The following is an 18,074-nucleotide window of genomic DNA, read 5'->3' as shown; positions in this document are numbered from 1 at the left end:
TAAAGCACCTTGAGACATTTCACTGCTTTAACAGGTGCTTTACAAATACAAGTTGTTGTTGCTAGACATGCAATAATTTTCTGAGAAGGTAAAAGTAGGACACTGCTGACTTTTCACTATACCTTTTCTCTACAGCCTGGTAGTATGGCATCAATTTTTGGTTCTCCGGCCACTACAGGTGGATTCTTTAGCGGACTGGGAGGAAAGCCAAGCTTGGATGCAGGTGCTCGGAATCCGTTTGGACAGATGAACTTTGGATCAACTGAGGCTGCTAGTGAGTTCAATGGAATTTTTTTTGGAATGGCAGTCTTTGGGAGATGTGTGGTATTCCTGGCTTGTGTATTGCTCAGAAAAGGGAGCCGTTGACTGATTTGTGTTTAAAAGCAGCATAATTTATTGACCCCCATCCTCCGCACATGGTTGCTTAATAAGACCATGAGCAGAGACAGGGTTCCACCTCGTAGCTGGGGTGAGACTGGGACGGTTTCCGATATTGGATCTGAACCCAGTTGATATCCTGGATCAAAAGCAGTAGTTTGTTGGATCGGGATTTCCTGTTCCAGGCGATAGGTAGATTCCCATGGGAATTTCCCTGAAATTTCAGCCCTGGCTGCATGAGTAGCACTCTTGCCTCTGAATCAGAAGGTTGTGGGTTCAAGGCAAGCCTTACTCCAGAGACCTGAGCACAAAATCTAGGCTGATCCTCCCAGTACCATTACTGAGGTAGCACTATGTCAGTGGTTTTCAACCTTTTTTATTGTAAAACAATATATTGTGAAATTCTGTGGAACCCCAACAGCCCTCCCCTATCGAGTTTTTTTTACATGAATAATTATTTTTCATTAAATGTAAGAACAATATAACATGAAAAATTAAAAAATTTGGTACAATTTTCACATGATTTGAAGTTGCACGGAACCCTTCATGAATGCCTGGGGAATCTTTGTGTTCTGGGGAACCCTGGTTGAAAAATGCTGCACTACACTGTCGAAGGTTCTGTCTGTCAGATAAGAATCGAGACCCAATCTCTGCTGGGTGTAAAAAAAATCCTGTGGCACTATTTGAAAGAAAAGCAAATAAATTATTGCCAATGCCCTGGTCAATATTTACCCCACAACCAATATCACTAAATCAGATTATCTGGGCATTGCTGTGTGTGAACTTGCCCTGCATAAATTGGCTCGCTTTGTTACAGAAGTGACTGCACTTCAGGACTCCTGAAGTTGTGAAAGGTGCAAGTCTGTTTTTATACAGATGGAGCTGGTAACAGAAAAGGGGAAAAATTGCAACATGGTATTCTTTTTAACTCAGCTTGACCTTGTCTCACACCCTGTATGAACTGGAGTGTACCCAGCATCTGTGCGTTAGCTTAAAACCTAGCCCAATCGGGGCTGATGATGTGGCTGTTTCACTCTTGGACGTATTTGTTTGCAGGTGATCCATGCCTCACTTATTGACCTGTCTCATTAGGAGCAGTAATGGTGACTGAGTCATCCCACTGAAACACAACTAAAACTCATCATTTAAGGTCACCACTAATGCAGTAAACACATAGCCCAGTCAAACTACCATTTGCCAAAATGAGGAACAATGTACCAATAAAATGAAAAGAACCTTACCAATTAACTCCTAATGGTATTAACTGTTTCTATAAGATGCTGTATTCCCCATGGTCCCAGCAGGTTCCAAAGACACTCTATGCACCCTCTCCAAGATCAACCATTTCCATTGTGTGGCTGCAGCTCAGCCACACACTGCTGATCCTTGACTGCCCTGTTACAGCATGGATGGTCTTGTAAGTTACCCCACAAAATAAACAGCATTTTCAGGTAGATATTCACGGATACGTTAAGTATATGATAACTATTAATGACATATTTAAACATAACACTTAACAGTAGTGCAGAGCTAAACCTTGTGCATTTTTACCAGGGATTCCACACACACTGGAGGGGCCTGACTAAGTTCTGATGCCTATGATTCTGTATATGTTTCCAACCCTGTTTTGTTCTAATGTTGCCTGATCTTCCTTTTCATGTCCCTGTCAATAATTTCTGTTTTACACATCCTGATTTTTCTGTCAATCAAATCCTAAGGCTGTAGACAGTTCGCAAACTGTTAAAGGCCTTCTCGCACTCCTATGTGGGTGTTAGTTTTCTGTCATCCTGGGTCCTATTCCTTATGATAGACGTCACCTTTCAATCTGCTCTTTGCATGCAGCCATTTATGTATCAATACAATGCCCCTCGGCCATCTTCAACTTTACAGACACCTATCCGTCATAAAATATCAGCGCTCTCCTGTGGTCCTGTGTAGTTGAAAGATGAACAGTCCACAAGATGCCATTCTATTTACTCGCCCATGCAAACCCCCCAGGGCCTTATCATAGGAGCTGCCAAAATCAAAGGGATAATCAAAAGGGTCTGGTAGCACAGTTATGTTACTGGGCGAGTTATCCAGAGGCCTGGATTAATGATCCTGTGGCCTGAGTTCAAATCCCACCACGGTAGCTGGAGAATTTAAATTCAACTAATTAAAATAAAATTATAAAATCAGGAATAGAAAACTACTATCAGTAATGATGACCATGAAACTATCCATTTAGGTAAAAACCCACTTGGTTTAGAAAAGCTCTTTAGGGAAGGAAATCTGCCATCCTGTCAGCCCTTTATGTGACTACAGACCCACAGCAATGTGGTTGGCTCATTATTGCCCTCTGAAATGGCCTAGCAAGCCACTCAGTTGTATTTACCACCTTCTCAAAGGTAATTAGAGATGGGCAATAAATGCTGACCTTACCAATGACACCCATATCCCATGAAAACATTTTTAAAAATGCTGCTGCTAATGGGATCAATTCCAATTGAAAAGGTACTGGACACAATTAAATTAATTTAGAGAAATCAGGAGCCGTTCCATTTGATTCGCTAACAACCCTGTTGGGGGTGGGGGGTGGTGTGTGTGTGTGTTCAGTGTCGAGGACGTTTTAAGTGGTTTATTAAGTCCAGGGTGGGCACAGTCTGTGATTTATCTGCCCGTCTTCTATGGTATTTTCCATGCTGGGTGTTCTTGGAGAAGGATCGTTGGAGTCTTTGTTTACACAGGCTGTTTGGCAATTTGCCCAGTTAGACACTTACTGGTGCCCTGGCAGAATTTTTCTTTAGTCACACACACACACACACACACACACACAATCACAGTGCAGAAGAGGCCCTTTGGCTCATCAAGTCTGCACCGACACGTGGGAAACACTTGACCTACCTACCTAATCCCATTTCCCAGCACTTGGCCCATAGCCTTGAATGTTATGACGTGCCAAGTGCTCATCCAAGTACTTTTTAAAGGATGTGAGGCAACCCGCCTCCTCCACTCTGCCAGGCAGTGCATTCCAGGCCGTCACCACCCTCTGGGTAAAAAAGTTTTTCCTCACACCCCCGCTAAACCTCCTGCCCCTCACCTTGAACTTATGCCCCCTCATGACTGACCCTTCAACTCCCTATCCACCCTGTCCATGCCCCTCATAATCTTGTACACCTCGATCAGGTCGCCCCTCAGTCTTGTCTGCTCCAACGAAAACAGCCCAAGTCTATTAACCTCTCTTCCCAGGCAACATCCTGGTGAATCTGCTCTGCACTCCCTCCAGTGCAATCACATTCTTCCTATAATGTGGCGACCAGAACTACACACAGTACTCCAGCTGTGGTCTCACCAAGATTCTATACAACTCCAACATGACCTCCCTACTTTTGTAATCTATGCCTCGATTGATAAAGGCAAGTGTTCCATATGCCTTTTTCACCACCCCACTAACATGCCCCTCCGTCTTCAGAGATCTATGGACACACACGCCAAGGTCCCTTTGTTCCTCAGAACTTGCTAGTGCCATGCCATACTGTTCAATCATTCCTACAACAGCAACTTGTATAGTGTTAACAGAATCCAAGACTGTTGGTGAAGCTGAAACCAAGACATAGAGCTTTTCTTTAAGAGAGTTTATTGACTTGTTCAGCTTCACAGCTCTCCTCCAACTCAACTGAATGCGGGCATCTGATTTGAATATATTTGTACACACTTTGCAACCAGGAATTGTCAAAACACGGAGTGAGTGGTAGAATAACTTAATTTGAATGTTAAGGGAAGACGAAAGAAAAACCGTTTTTTGTGTTGAAGTGGACTGCGGGAACACGGTTTCTTTCCAGTTCATAGCTGGTTTGAGCAGTAGCCGTACTCACTCTACCAGCTTCACCTTGCGGTCCTTTGAGAAGCTCTGAGATGTCAAACTGTTTGAAGTAGTCTTGTTAAATAGTCCAAAACCAGACTATCCACTCTGCTGGCAGTAGGGTGTACACGGCTTGTGACAAAAGAAGCAACCTAGGTGACCTGTATTTTGTTAAAGGCGGTCATTTGTGCATGGACTGTGTTTATAAGTTTAAAGTTCACATCACTGTTTAATTGGGTGTAACTATGTAGGTTGTAGAGGTGCTCTGAGAACTGAGGTTTGAGGATTTTACAGCACAGAAATTGGCCGTTTGGCAAACTGGTCAATGTTGGTGTGTTTATGCTCTACACGAACCTCCTCCCACACTCCCTTCATCTAACCCTAATCCTGCATTCCTTTCTCGTGTGTTTACCTAACTTCCCCTTAAATGCATCACAGAACGCTGCCAGGCATTCTTTTATGTATGAGTCTTGTGAGGATTTCTAAAATGAATACATGTCCTAGGGATAATAGTTGAGCAGCCGTCTGCCCAAGTCGGCATTGTAATCCATCAGAGCGCAGAAAGCAAACCCTTGCATTTGTGTGGAACATTAACTGTCGCTCAGTATGCCCTTGAGCACAGAGAGAGAAAACCCTTGCATCTTGCATCATTGAGAGGAATACTTTGGATTTGTCAGAAAATGCATTGTTAGGTGATGGCTGCACAAATCTAAGTGAGCACAGTTCAGATTATTTCACATCAGTCGTGAATGTTGATGATTGGCAAAGTGACCTTTTTCTTAAAAGCCTTGATTCAGTATTTCCTCCACATAGCCTAATAAGCACTAACTGCAGTGTAGTTTTGTCAAGTTTGACATTAAGGTAAAAGAGAGAGAACTTGAATTTCTAAAATGCCTGTCACGTCCTCAGAATGTTCAGATGCACTCTGCAGTTGCTTTTTGACAGATTCTCATCGTTGTTTTGTAGGCCAAGTTCATGCATAGCAAGCTCCCACAAACAGCAATCTTGCATTACAATTGTGACTAAAGTTCAGAAGCGATTCATTGGCTATAAAACACTTTGGGTATGTTCTGAGGTGATGAAAGGCACTATATAAATGCAAGTTTTTTCTTTCAACTGACCAGATAATCATCTTGATTTTCATCATTCCACCAATGGCAGCCATGACATCAGGTGCCCTGGCCCCAAGTTTAGGAATTCTCTTCCTAAAACTCTCCCTGCCTCTTTCCTTCTTCGTGATGCTCCTTAAAAGCAATCTCACCTGTCCTAATGTCCCATGCGACTTGGGGGCCCAGATTTTGTTTGGTTATGTGCCTGTGAAGTGTCTTGGATGGTATTATGTCAAAGGTGGTATATGTTAATGTCTTGTCAATTACATTGTTAAGGTTAAGAGAAACAGGTGATGGGTATTAATTGTCTTTGAGCACATATAAATAAGTGATAGCTGGGGCATTCAGTTGAGTCGGAGGAGAGCTGTGAAGCTGAACAAGTCAATAAACTCTCTTAAAGAAAAGCTCTATGTCTTGGTTTCAGCTTCACCAACAGTCTTGGATTCTGTTAACACTATACAAGTTGCTGTTGTAGGAATGATTGAACAGTAAATATTGGCCAGGACACCAGAACTCCCCTACTCTGAATAGTTCTGGGGACTTTTCCCTCCACCTGAGTAGGCAGATGGGATCAGTTAAGTGTTTTTGCTGAAAAACTGCAACTCTCTTTCCCTCTGTCGCGCTGTCCCTTTCCCTCTGTCGCGCTGTCCCTTTCCCTCTGTCGCGCTGCCCCTTTCCCTCTGTCGCGCTGCCCCTTTCCCTCTGTCGCGCTGCCCCTTTCCCTCTGTCGCGCTGCCCCTTTCCCTCTGTCGCGCTGCCCCTTTCCCTCTGTCGCGCTGCCCCTTTCCCTCTGTCGCGCTGCCCCTTTCCCTCTGTCGCGCTGCCCCTTTCCCTCTGTCGCGCTGCCCCTTTCCCTCTGTCGCGCTGCCCCTTTCCCTCTGTCGCGCTGCCCCTTTCCCTCTGTCGCGCTGCCCCTTTCCCTCTGTCGCGCTGCCCCTTTCCCTCTGTCGCGCTGCCCCTTTCCCTCTGTCGCGCTGCCCCTTTCCCTCTGTCGCGCTGCCCCTTTCCCTCTGTCGCGCTGCCCCTTTCCCTCTGTCGCGCTGCCCCTTTCCCTCTGTCGCGCTGCCCCTTTCCCTCTGTCGCGCTGCCCCTTTCCCTCAGTCGCGCTGCCCCTTTCCCTCTGTCGCGCTGCCCCTTTCCCTCTGTCGCGCTGCCCCTTTCCCTCGCCGTCGCGCTGCCCCTTTCCCTCGCCGTCGCGCTGCCCCTTTCCCTCTGTCGCGCTGCCCCTTTCCCTCAGTCGCGCTGCCCCTTTCCCTCGCCGTCGCGCTGCCCCTTTCCCTCGCCGTCGCGCTGTCCCTTTCCCTCGCCGTCGCGCTGTCCCTTTCCCTCGCCGTCGCGCTGTCCCTTTCCCTCGCCGTCGCGCTGTCCCTTTCCCTCGCCGTCGCGCTGTCCCTTTCCCTCGCCGTCGCGCTGTCCCTTTCCCTCGCCGTCGCGCTGTCCCTTTCCCTCGCCGTCGCGCTGTCCCTTTCCCTCGCCGTCGCGCTGTCCCTTTCCCTCGCCGTCGCGCTGTCCCTTTCCCTCGCCGTCGCGCTGTCCCTTTCCCTCGCCGTCGCGCTGTCCCTTTCCCTCGCCGTCGCGCTGTCCCTTTCCCTCGCCGTCGCGCTGTCCCTTTCCCTCGCCGTCGCGCTGTCCCTTTCCCTCGCCGTCGCGCTGTCCCTTTCCCTCGCCGTCGCGCTGTCCCTTTCCCTCGCCATCGCGCTGTCCCTTTCCCTCGCCGTCGCGCGCTCTTTCTCGCTGCCGCTGTCTGGCTGCCAACCCCCGTCATCTGCATCCCCCCTCAGGCAACCGAAATGAGAGCATTGGCCAACTGCAAAAGATATAAACGGCAGATGAGGTACTGCATTGTGAGCAAAGCAACTTGCATTTATATCGCATCTTTAATATTGTAAAACATCCCACGGGGCCTCACAGGGCGGTTATTAGCCAAAAATTGAAATTGAGTCAGATAAAGCGATATCATGCCTTGTGACTGTAATCTTGGTTGGTATGATAGATTTTAAGGAGCCTCTTAAGAGAGGAGCAGGTGGTATTAGAGAGTTTAGAGTGGGGATTCAGCACGTAGGCCAAAAGTGAAGGATACACAAGAGGCCAGATTTGGAGAATTGCAGAGATCTCTGAGGGTTGTGGGATTTGAGGGATTCCAGAGATAGGAAGGAGAGAGATCTTGGAGGGATTTCAAAATGAAGATGAGAATTTTATATTTGAGGTGTTGCCGGACTGGAGGCCAATGCAGGGTGAGTGGGACTTGGTGCGAGTAAGGCTGCAGGCAAAGTAAGCAATGGGTGAATTGGCAGATTTCTACGACTTTTTTCCCCTGCCATTATTGATATTTTACAGCTTTGTAAAATTCAATGGCAAAGTGAAAATGTCAGGATGAAGAATGGATCTCAGATTATTTTTTTCTCCCAAGTATATGCTTAGTATGCATAAGCTTTTAATATGAAATTTCACTTTGCTAGCAGAAAAGCAAAATGACAAGTTTCTGAAGAGCATTGATTGTTCTGAATCACAGAATCACACAGTGCAGAAGAGGCCCTTCGGCCCATTGAATCTGCACTGACACGTGAGAAACACCTGACCTACCTACTTAATCCCATTTACCAGCACTTGGCCCATAGCCTTGAATGTTATGACGTGCCAAGTGCTCATCCAGAGACTTTTTAAAGGATGTGAGGCAATCCGCTTCCACCACCCTGCCAGGCAGCGCATTCCAGACTGTCACCACCCTCTGGGTAAAAACATTTTTCCTCACACCCCCCTAAACCTCCTGCCCCTCACCTTGAACTTATGTTCCCTCGTGACTGACCCTTCAACTAAGGGAAACAGCTGCTCCCTATCCACGCCCCTCATAATCGATGCTGCCAGACCTGCTGAGTTTTTCCAGGTAATTCTGTTTTTGTTTTGGATTTCCAGCATCCGCAGTAGCTTTTAGCTTTTTGTTTTTACCCCTCATAATCCTGTACACCTCGATCAGGTCGCCCCTCAGTCTTCTCTGCTGCAACGAAAACAAGCCAAGTCTATCCAGCCTCTCTTCATAACTTAAATGTTTCAACCCAGGCAACATCCTGGTGAATCTCCTCTGCACCCCCTCCAGTTCAATCATATCCTTCCTATAATGTGGCGACCAGAACTGCACACAGTACTCTAGCTGTGGCCTCACCAAGGCTCTATACAGCTCCAACATGACCTCCCTACTTTTGTAATCTATGCCTCGATTGATAAAGGCAAGTGTCCCATATGCCCTTTTTCACCACCCCACGAACATGCTCCTCCGCCTTCAGAGATCTATGGACACACACCTCAAGGTCCCTTTGTTCCTCAGAACTTCCTAGTGTCATGCTGCTCATTGAATACTTCTTTGTCAAATTACTCCTTCCAAAGTGTATCACCTCACACTGTTCAGGGTTAAATTCCATCTACCACTTATTTGCCCGTTTGACCATCCCGTCTATATCTTCCTGTAGCCCAAGACACTCAACCTCACTGTTAACCACCCAGCCAATCTTTGTGTCATCTGCAAATTTACTAATCCTAACCCCAACATAGTCATCTATGTCGTTTATATAAATGACAATTAATAGGGGACCCAGCACAGATCCCTGTGGTACACCACTGGACACTGGCTTCCAGTCACTAAAGCAGCCTTCTGTCATCACCCTCTGTCTCCTACAACTAAGCCAATTTTGAATCCACCTTATCAAATTACTCTGTATCCCATGTGCATTTGCCTTCTTTATAAGTCTCCCATGTGGGACCTTGTCAAAGGCTTTGCTGAAATCCATATAAACTACATCAACTGCACTACCCTCATCTACACACCTGGTCACCTCCTCCACAAATTCAATCAAATTTGTTAGGCATGACCTCCCTCTGACAAAGCCATGCTGACTATCCCTGATCAAACCTTGCTTCTCCAAGTGGAGATAGATTCTCTCCTTCAGAATTTTCTCCAATAGATTCCCTACCACTGACGTGAGACTCACTGGTCTGTAGTTCCCTGGCTTATCCTGAGCTGTCGTCTTCATTCTGAAATCAAGATTTCCCTACATTTCCCTAGATTTCCTCTCGCTCTTTCTCAGTACCTCTGCTATGAGACTGCTAAGCTTTTTTTTTATTCATTCAGGGGATGTGGGCTTCGCTGGCTGGGCCAGCATTTATTGCCCATCCCTAGTTGCCCTTGAGAAGGTGATGGTGAGCTGCCTTCTTGAACCACTGCAGTCCATGTGCTGTAGTTACACCCACAGTGCTGTTAGGAAGCGAGTTCTAGGATTTTGACCCAATGACAGTGAAGGAAGGGCAATATATTTCCAAGTCTGGATGGTGTGTGACTTGGAGAGGAACTTCCAGATAGTGGTGTTCCCATTTATCTGCTGCCCTTGTCCTTCTATATGGTAGTGGTTCTGGTTTTGGAAGGTGCTGTCTAAGAAGCCTTGGTTAATTCCTGCAGTGCACTTTGTAGATGGTACACATTGCTGCTACTGTGTGTCGGAGGTGGAAGGAGTGAATGTTTGTGGATGTGTTGCCAGTCAAGCGGGCGGCTTTGTCCTGGATGGTGTCAAACTTCTCGAGTGTTATGGGAGCTGCATTCATCAGTGAGCAGGTTATTGCTAAGTATGTGCCGCTTGATAGCACTGTTGATGACTCCTTCCATTATTTTACCGATGATCGAGAATAGACTGATGGGGTGGTAATTGGCCAGGTTGGATTTGTCCTACTTTTTGTGTACAGGACATACCTGAGAAATTTTCCACATAGCCCGGTAGATGCCAGTGTTGTAGCTGTACTGGAATAGCTTGGCTAGGGGCGTGGCAAGTTCTGGAGCACAAGTCTTCAGTATTATTGCCAGAATATTGTCAGGGCCTATAGCCTTTGCACTATCCAGTGCCTTCAGCCGTTTCTTGATAACGTGCAGAGTGAATTGAGTCGGCTGAAGTCTGGCATCTGTGATGCTGGGGACCCAGGGAGGAGGCCGAGATGGATCATCCACTTGGCACTTCTAGCTGAAGACTGTAGCAAATGCTTCAGCCTTCTCTTTTGCACTGATGTGTTGGGCTCCCCCATTATTGAGGATGGGGATAATTGTGGAGCCTCCTCCTCCAGTGAGTTGTTTAATTGTCCACCACAATTCACGACTGGATGTTGCAGGACTGCAGAGCTTAGATCTGATCCGTTGGTTGTGGGATCATTCAGTTCTGTCGGTCACTTGCTGCTTATGCTGTTTGGCATCCAAGTAGTCCTGTGTTATAGCTTCACCAGGTTGACACCTCATTTTTAGGTATGCCTAGTTCTGCTCCTGGCATGCCCTCCTGCACTCTTCATTGAACCAGGGATTGATGGTAATGGTAGAGTGGGCCATGAGGTTACAGATTGTGTTTAAGTACAGTCCTGCTGCTGCTGATGGTCCACATGGCTCGTGGATGCCCAGTCTTGAGTTGCCAAATCTGTTTGAAGTCAATCCCATTTAGCACGGTGGGAGTGCCACACAACACGATGGAGGGTATCCTCAATGTGAAGACGGGACTTTTTTCTCCACAACGACTGTGCGGTGGTCGCTCCTACCAATACTGTCATGGACAGATGCATCTGTGGCAGGCAGGTTGGCGAGGATGAGGTCAAGTATGTTTTTATCTTGTGTTGGTTCCCTCACCACCTACCGTAGGTCCAATCTGACAGCTACGTCTTTGACTCGGCCAGCTTAGTTAGTACCGAGCCACTCTTGGTGATAGACATTGATGTCCCCCACTTAAAGTACATTCTGTGCCATTGGTGTTCAACATGGAGGAGCACTGATTCATCAGCTGAAGGAGGGCGGCACATGGAAATTAGCAGGAGGTTTCCTTGCCCATGTTTGACCTGATGCCATGAGAATTCATAGGTGGATGTTGAGGACCCCCAGGGCAACTCCCTTCTGACTGTATACCATTGTGCTGCCACCTCTGGTGGGTCTGCCCTGCCTGTGGGACAGGACATACCCAGGGATGGTGAAGGTGGTGCCTGGGACATTATCTGTAAGATATGATTATGTGAGGATGACTATTGCTTGACTAGCCTGTGAGACAGCTCTCCCAATTTTGTGTGGCACTGGCCCCCAGATGTTAGTAAGGTGGACTTTGCAGGGTTGACAGGGCTGAGTTTGCCGTTGTCGCTTCTGGTGCCTAGTTCGATGCCGGGCGGTCCATCGGTTTCATTCCTTTTTTGAGACTTTGTAGTGGTTTGCTAGGCCATTTCAGAGGGCATTTAAGAGTCGAACACATTGTTGTGGATCTGGAGTCAAATGTAGGCCAGTAAGGATGGCAGATTTCCTTCCCTAAAGGACATTAGTGAACCAGATGGGTTTTATAACAATTAACAATGGTCATCATTAGATTTTTAATTCAATATTTTTTATTGAATTCAAATTCCACCATTTTGCCGTGGCGGGATTCGAACCAGGGTCCCCAGAGCATTACCCTGGTTCTCTGGATTACTGGCCCAGCGACTGCCATTCTGCAGAATTCAGCTGTTTAAGACCTAATCTTAACATCTGGCCAGTATGTCCTGATTTACTGGATCTTTTATTTTTAACCCCAGTGATCTACACATGATGGACCGTGGCTCTTTACAATAGCAACAATGCACATTTGTATAGAACATCCATATGAACATATGAATTAGGAGAACGAGTAGGCCACTTGGCCCCTCAAGTCTGCCATGCCATTCATTAAGATCATGGCTGATTTGATTGTAACTTCAATCCCATATTCCTGCCTACCCCTGAAATCCTTTCACCCCCTTGTTAATCAGAATCTCTCTAGCTCTGCCTGAAAAATATTCAAAAACTCTGCTTCCACTGCTTTTTGAGGAAGAGAGTTCCAAAGACTCAAGACCCTCAGAGAAAACAATTTCTCCTCATCTCTGTCTTAAATGAGCAACCCTTTTTTTTTAAACAGTAACCCCCTAGTTTTAGATTCTCCCACAAGAGGAAACATCCTCTCCACATCCACCCTGTCAAGACCCCTCAGGATCTTATATGTTTCAATCAAGTTGCCTCTTACTCTTCTAAACTCCAGTGGACACAAGCCTAGCCTGTCCAACCTTTCCTCATAAGGCAACCCACCCATTCCTGGTATTAGCCTAGTAAACCTTCTATGAACTGATTCTAACACATTTACATCTTTCCTTAAATAAGGAGACCAGTACTGTACACAATACTCAGATGTGGTCTCAGCAGTGCCCTGTACAACTGAAACATAACCTCCCTACTTTTGTAATCGATTCTGCTCAGAATAAACAATAACATTCTATTAGCTTTCCTAATTACTTGCTGTACCTGCCTTTTGTGATTCATGCACTAGGACACCCAGATCCCTCTGAATCTGAGTTCTACAATCTCTTACCATTTAGACCATCTTTTTATTATTCTTACCAAAATGCATAATTTCACATTTGCCCACATTATACTCCATTTGCCAGATCTTTGCCCACTCAATCAGCCTATCTATGTCACTTTGTAGCCTCCTTATGCCCTCTTCATATCTTTAACATAGTAAAACATCCCAAGGTACTTCACAAGAGCAATTATCAAACAAAGTTTGACATCAAATCACAAGAGGGAAATTGGGAGAGGTGAGATGGGTTTAAAGGAGCTTTTTAAAAGAGGAGACAAAGACAAGAGTTTTAGGGAGGAAATTCCAGAGCTTAGCACCAGGCAGTTGAAGGCATAGTTGTCATTGCTGGATAACTGGAGATTCATACTATGACAAAACCTGATCGTTGGCCTACATTTAGTAACTATCTTTGTACCTAGACATTCATTGTTGGAGATTTGGAATCACAATTGGCCCAGGAAAGATTAATTTTTCCTCAGCTGCTGAGGGTCACAATTCAACTTTTTTGTTATTCGTATGGCTGGGGAAGCAGCCATAGTTCGACGTTGAGGTTAACAATCCATTCAACAACTTCATCTGATGTGGTGTGAATGGTTGTGATGCCTCCAGGAATGGATTTTCAAGGTAGCAGTTCAGTATGTGGGCAATAGTCTGACTTGGATAGCCTCAGCCACAATTTGAGCTGTTCCTCATTTTCCACTTGTGGAGCAAATGCTCACAACTTCCCTGGCCTGTCCTCAAACAATTAAGGGTCATCCAGATTTTCCATGGATGGTTGAAACCAGGGACTTCACTACTCTGGTCAGTTACCAGGTTGAGGTTAGCAATGTTTGTAGTTAGCCAGGTGGTGTGCCTTCGAGAGGTGGGGTTGTCGTTAGTTTATAGGGTGTGGAGTGGGTTCCAGTCGGCACTGCAGGATTCCAGATGAGTGCATTCAGTATTTCTGAGGTCCTGTGTCAATGGGAGTCCTTCGTTAGCTGTCACCCAGGGCAGTAGAGCCAAAACACTATGCACTGCTTCCCTCCCCTGGTCTAGCCAACAGCAGAGGCTGCCATACAAATGTAATTATTCATCCCTTGGAAGCCGTGAGGATTATTTCTGGGACATTGAGACCAACACCGCACGAATGGCTTCCTATGCTGGACTTCCCGATGTCCTCGAGGAAAACATTCTCCTTAAAGGACAATTGAACTGAGCCCTGACAGTCTGTTTTTCTTCATGTGAATGCATGACAAGCATTTCCTGAATTTGCATTCAAAAACATAAAATGAAATTTGCTTTCCAAAATGTCCTTCATTAGTTCTACATTTCCCATAGGAACTCTTCCACATTTTGAAAATATTTGGAGAAATCCACAATTCCCACCCTGCTGGAGAGGTGACTTTCTGAAGGGAATTGGATATATACTTGAAAAGGAAAAAATTGGAAACTATGGGGCAAGAGGAAGGAGAATGAGCTAATTACGGAGATGGTGGTGTGGTGGTAATATCACTCAGCTAATAATCCAGGGGCCCAAGCTAAAGCTGTGGGACACTGGTTCAAATCCCATTTAAATTCAAGTAAAATAAGCTCCAATTGAAAGTTAGCCTTAGTAATGATGACTATGTAACTATCATCCATTGTTGTAAAAATCCATCTGGTTCACTAATGAAGGAAATCTGCCATCCTTACCTGATCAGGTGACTGCAGATCCACAGCAATGTGATTGACTCTTAACTACTCAAGGGCAATTGGGGATGGGCAACAAATGCTGGCCTTTCCAATGACACCCATATTCCTTGAACAAATAGAAAAAACATTGGATAGCTCTTTCAAAGAGCCAACACTGACACAATGGACTGAATAGCTTCCTTGTATGCTGTATCATTCTGTGACTTTCAAAACTCTTATTTGAATTCGTGTTAACTTCACTTGGGATTCATTATCAAGGGTTATGAGACCATGATTCTGTTTTGCTCAAAGGACTTTTACTAAGCTTGCCATTTTGATTTGCTGTCAGTTTGTCTCTGTTAACATTCTCGCCTCTAATCCGAAGGTTGTGGTTCAAACCTCCCAACAACCTTGAACACCTAATTTAGGCTGACAGTCCAGTGCGTGACTGAATTAGTGCCATGTTGTTGGAGCTGCCGACTTTCAAATAAAGCATGAGGTTGAGCCATCTTCTGTGCATTAGGGTGCATGTAAATGATGCCATTGCACTCAAAATAGAGCAGGGAGTTTGCCCAGTGTTCTAAGCAACATACTTCCTCAGCCAACGTCACAATTTAATAAACTGATGCTTGAGGGACCTTGCCATGAAATTGGCCTGTGTCAACAGTGACAACAAGATGTTTTGACGATGTAAGATGCCATGTAAATGCAAGTTCCTTCTAATGAACATCCTGTAGTCATGTGATCTGTTGAATGTTTTAGTTTGACCTGTGATAGAAATATTAATGGTGTTTAGCTGACAGGCTAAATGCTCACGAACAATCCTGTATTTCTATAGCATGTTTCACAATCTCAGGATATCCCAAAGCACTTTAGAGCCAATTGAGTGCCTTTAAAGTGTAGTCACTGTTGTAATATAGGGAATTGTAGCAACTAATTTGCACACAGCAATCTCCCACAAAAGTCATTGAGGTAATGGACCAGATAGTGGGGGTGAAATTGGAGGAGCCAGGGACTCGAAACTGGCAGAACTGACCTTTTCTCCCCCCAACTTCCACCATGCCTCAGGCCCCTGCGATTGAGTTCAGCTGAAGTCAGTGACGCCAGATATCGGATGGGGGTCTTCACAGGTAAATGATACTGAGGGTGCAACTTTGCTGATGGGTGTCTGCCTTTCACCAGATGCGCAAAACTTGTTTGGGAACAGCGGCGCCAAGACGTTTGGGTATGGCAGTACCAATTTTGGACCAGATCAGAAATCAGCAGGCTCATTCAGCGCTGGCTCTAGTGTCGCCGCCCAGGGATTCGGCAGCTTTTCCACTCCTGCAAAACCCCCAGGTAATTAGATGGATTTTTTGAGAACTAACTGGGCAGAGTGGGTGATATATAGACCAATAAAGGGAGGCCAGGCTCTGCTACTGGAGCTGGAAAGAAGAAATTGACGGAGTGAGAAGAATTCACATTTGAAGATTGGGGTGATTCTCTTTTCAAGTAGCAGGTTTTTAGTTTTGCTTGGGATTCGTAAATAGTCTGAATGAAACAGATTATGATTGAATTCTAACTCTGCTCAAAATTTTAAATGTATGGAATTATTGAAATGATACTTCTAAATGTCCCAACACATGATCTCAGACATCTGTCTGAGGTAATTGTTTCTTCCCCTTGTCCTTTCTCCCTCACCTGATTTATCACTCTGCTCATCTTTGTGTGTAAGTTTTGTTCAAATTGTAAACCCAGAACCTTGTGTTGAGTTGTATTGTCTCCTTCATTCAGTCTCCCTCTCCTCTGTTTTTTTTAACAGGTGGTTTTGGTGCTGCTCCTGTGTTTGGCAGTCCTCCAGGCTTTGGTGGCACACCAACTTTTGGAGGGTCGCCAGCGTTTGGTGGGCCACCAGCTTTTAGTGGATCCATGAGCCCTTCAGGAGGCAAGGTGTTTGGTGAAGGAACGGCAGCTGCCAGTGCTGGAGGGTTTGGGTAAGACCTAGGGAAATGTTTGGTGGGGCTGAGAGGGGTGCAATGGGATGTTTGGATCTGCCTGTGTGTGTTGATAACATGAAATACAGTGAAATCACAATGAGTCAAACTCGGATGGCACAAAATTCCGGTTATGTCGAAGTGGTCAACCATTTCTGCCGACATAATGGCAAATCCTACAGAATGATGATGAGCTGAAATTCCGTAGTGGTTACTCCGGATTAGCTGAACTTGTCTAAGCTTGTCATATGACCAGGCAGATCAATCAGAGCGGAGTTAGACCACACAGTGCGAAATCATGGAGCATTGGGCAAGCCATCGTTTGACAATGAGATCTCCCTGTGGGAGGACATGCTAAACCTGTGAGAAACTTAAGTGTTATTGATCAAGAGAAGGTGAAGTTGATAACAGCCAGTGGAAAACCATGGCGTGAAGTGCAAAGTGGACATGGCAAAGGAGTGGGAGATTCTGCCATTGAGTTTTACCACCATTATGAAACACAAGAACACCTCGAACAATTCGACAAGAAAGGCACCCTCTCCAGCAAGGAAGAGGATGAGAACGGCTGCCTATCCCGATGTTGATGAGGCTCTGCTAACGTGGCTCAAGGCAGCCCAAGCAGCGAACGTTCCCATCTCCAGTCCAACCCTGCAGGAAGTGGGATTTGCCCTGGCAAAGAAACTGGGCCATTCGGAGTTCACCTGGCATATCGGGCTACATAGAGACCCGTTCATGTGGGAATGGGATCTCCTCATGAAACTGCTTAACACAAATTTGGAGGCGGCTCCCCTGGGATTCAACTCATTGAGATTTTATTGTATTATAAAAACTATAGTTGATTCTATTCGAAATTTTGGGAAAGTATTTGGAGGTTGAGAGTAGTCATCCAGTTTCTTTTGACCTATCTGCAGTCAGCTTCTGCATCATGAGCCAAATGACCTGGACCTGATCATCTCTCCTTGTGCCCACTCCAAAACTCATCTTGTGCACAGAGTCCACCTTATGCTGCCTTGGCCCCATTCGCACTAAACCGCTGACCACCCAACTTCTCAGCCTGTCCCAAGTTCGTGCTATAATTGTAACTGCTCCCCACTCTATGCCAAAACCGCCATCGTTTTCCCCCCTTACCCTTAACGCACACCCCCCCCCCCCCCTTTTACTACCGCCCCATCTCCAAGCTTCAATGTCCTTGAACACGTTGCCTCCCGGATGTGTGCCCATCCACATGGGCATCTTGGTTATATCTGATGGGACAGGAAAAGATGGTGTGTATTCAGACACAATGCAAGCTTTGTGAATGATCATTTCCTTCCCTGCCCCCTGGTCCCAATGTGAAATCTCCTGGGGGAAGCAAAAAAAGAAAATCCTGATGCTAATTTAGGAAAACTTCATGAAATTCTTCTGACTGTGTGGGTAATGCAGCCAGCTCCAGGAAACCACATTAAATCATACATATATACAACTCAGCACATAGCTTCACTGCACAAGATGCCTTCTCTCAGGAACTCATCCAGTTCCTGTCTCCAGGACTGTACAATCACATTTATTATATATTTCGGGTATCTTGATGCATAAGAAGTAGTTCTTGACATTTAACCTTTTTGTATTTTATGCTTCTATCCTCAATTCTCCTGACTCGAATAAATTAGAGTTGACATTTTAAAAAAAGATCTGTATTGCTAAATGAACCCAAATTGGGAGAGAAGGCTGACTCAACCAGTAAATCGGTACCACATTATTTTTCTCTGAAGCTGTA

The 18,074-nt window shown here is 45.7% G+C and overlaps 1 protein-coding gene across 1 annotated transcript in view; it reads left to right on the top strand.

The window, feature by feature from the left end:
* nup214 (nucleoporin 214) overlaps nucleotides 1–18,074 on the top strand; it is a 127,513-nt gene that overhangs the window by 98,110 nt on the left and 11,329 nt on the right. The window contains exons 31-33 of the mRNA XM_078551278.1: nucleotides 136–274; nucleotides 15,528–15,683; nucleotides 16,147–16,318. Of these exons, the coding sequence (XP_078407404.1) occupies nucleotides 136–274; nucleotides 15,528–15,683; nucleotides 16,147–16,318 (467 nt within the window). The remainder of the gene's footprint in view (nucleotides 1–135; nucleotides 275–15,527; nucleotides 15,684–16,146; nucleotides 16,319–18,074) is intronic.

The sequence above is a fragment of the Cetorhinus maximus genome, chromosome 10 (genome assembly GCF_964194155.1).
Source record: "Cetorhinus maximus chromosome 10, sCetMax3.hap1.1, whole genome shotgun sequence".
Classification (NCBI taxonomy): Eukaryota; Metazoa; Chordata; class Chondrichthyes; order Lamniformes; family Cetorhinidae; genus Cetorhinus; species Cetorhinus maximus.
The sequence above is the reverse complement of the archived record's forward strand: the minus strand, read 5'-3'. Positions and strand labels throughout refer to the sequence as shown.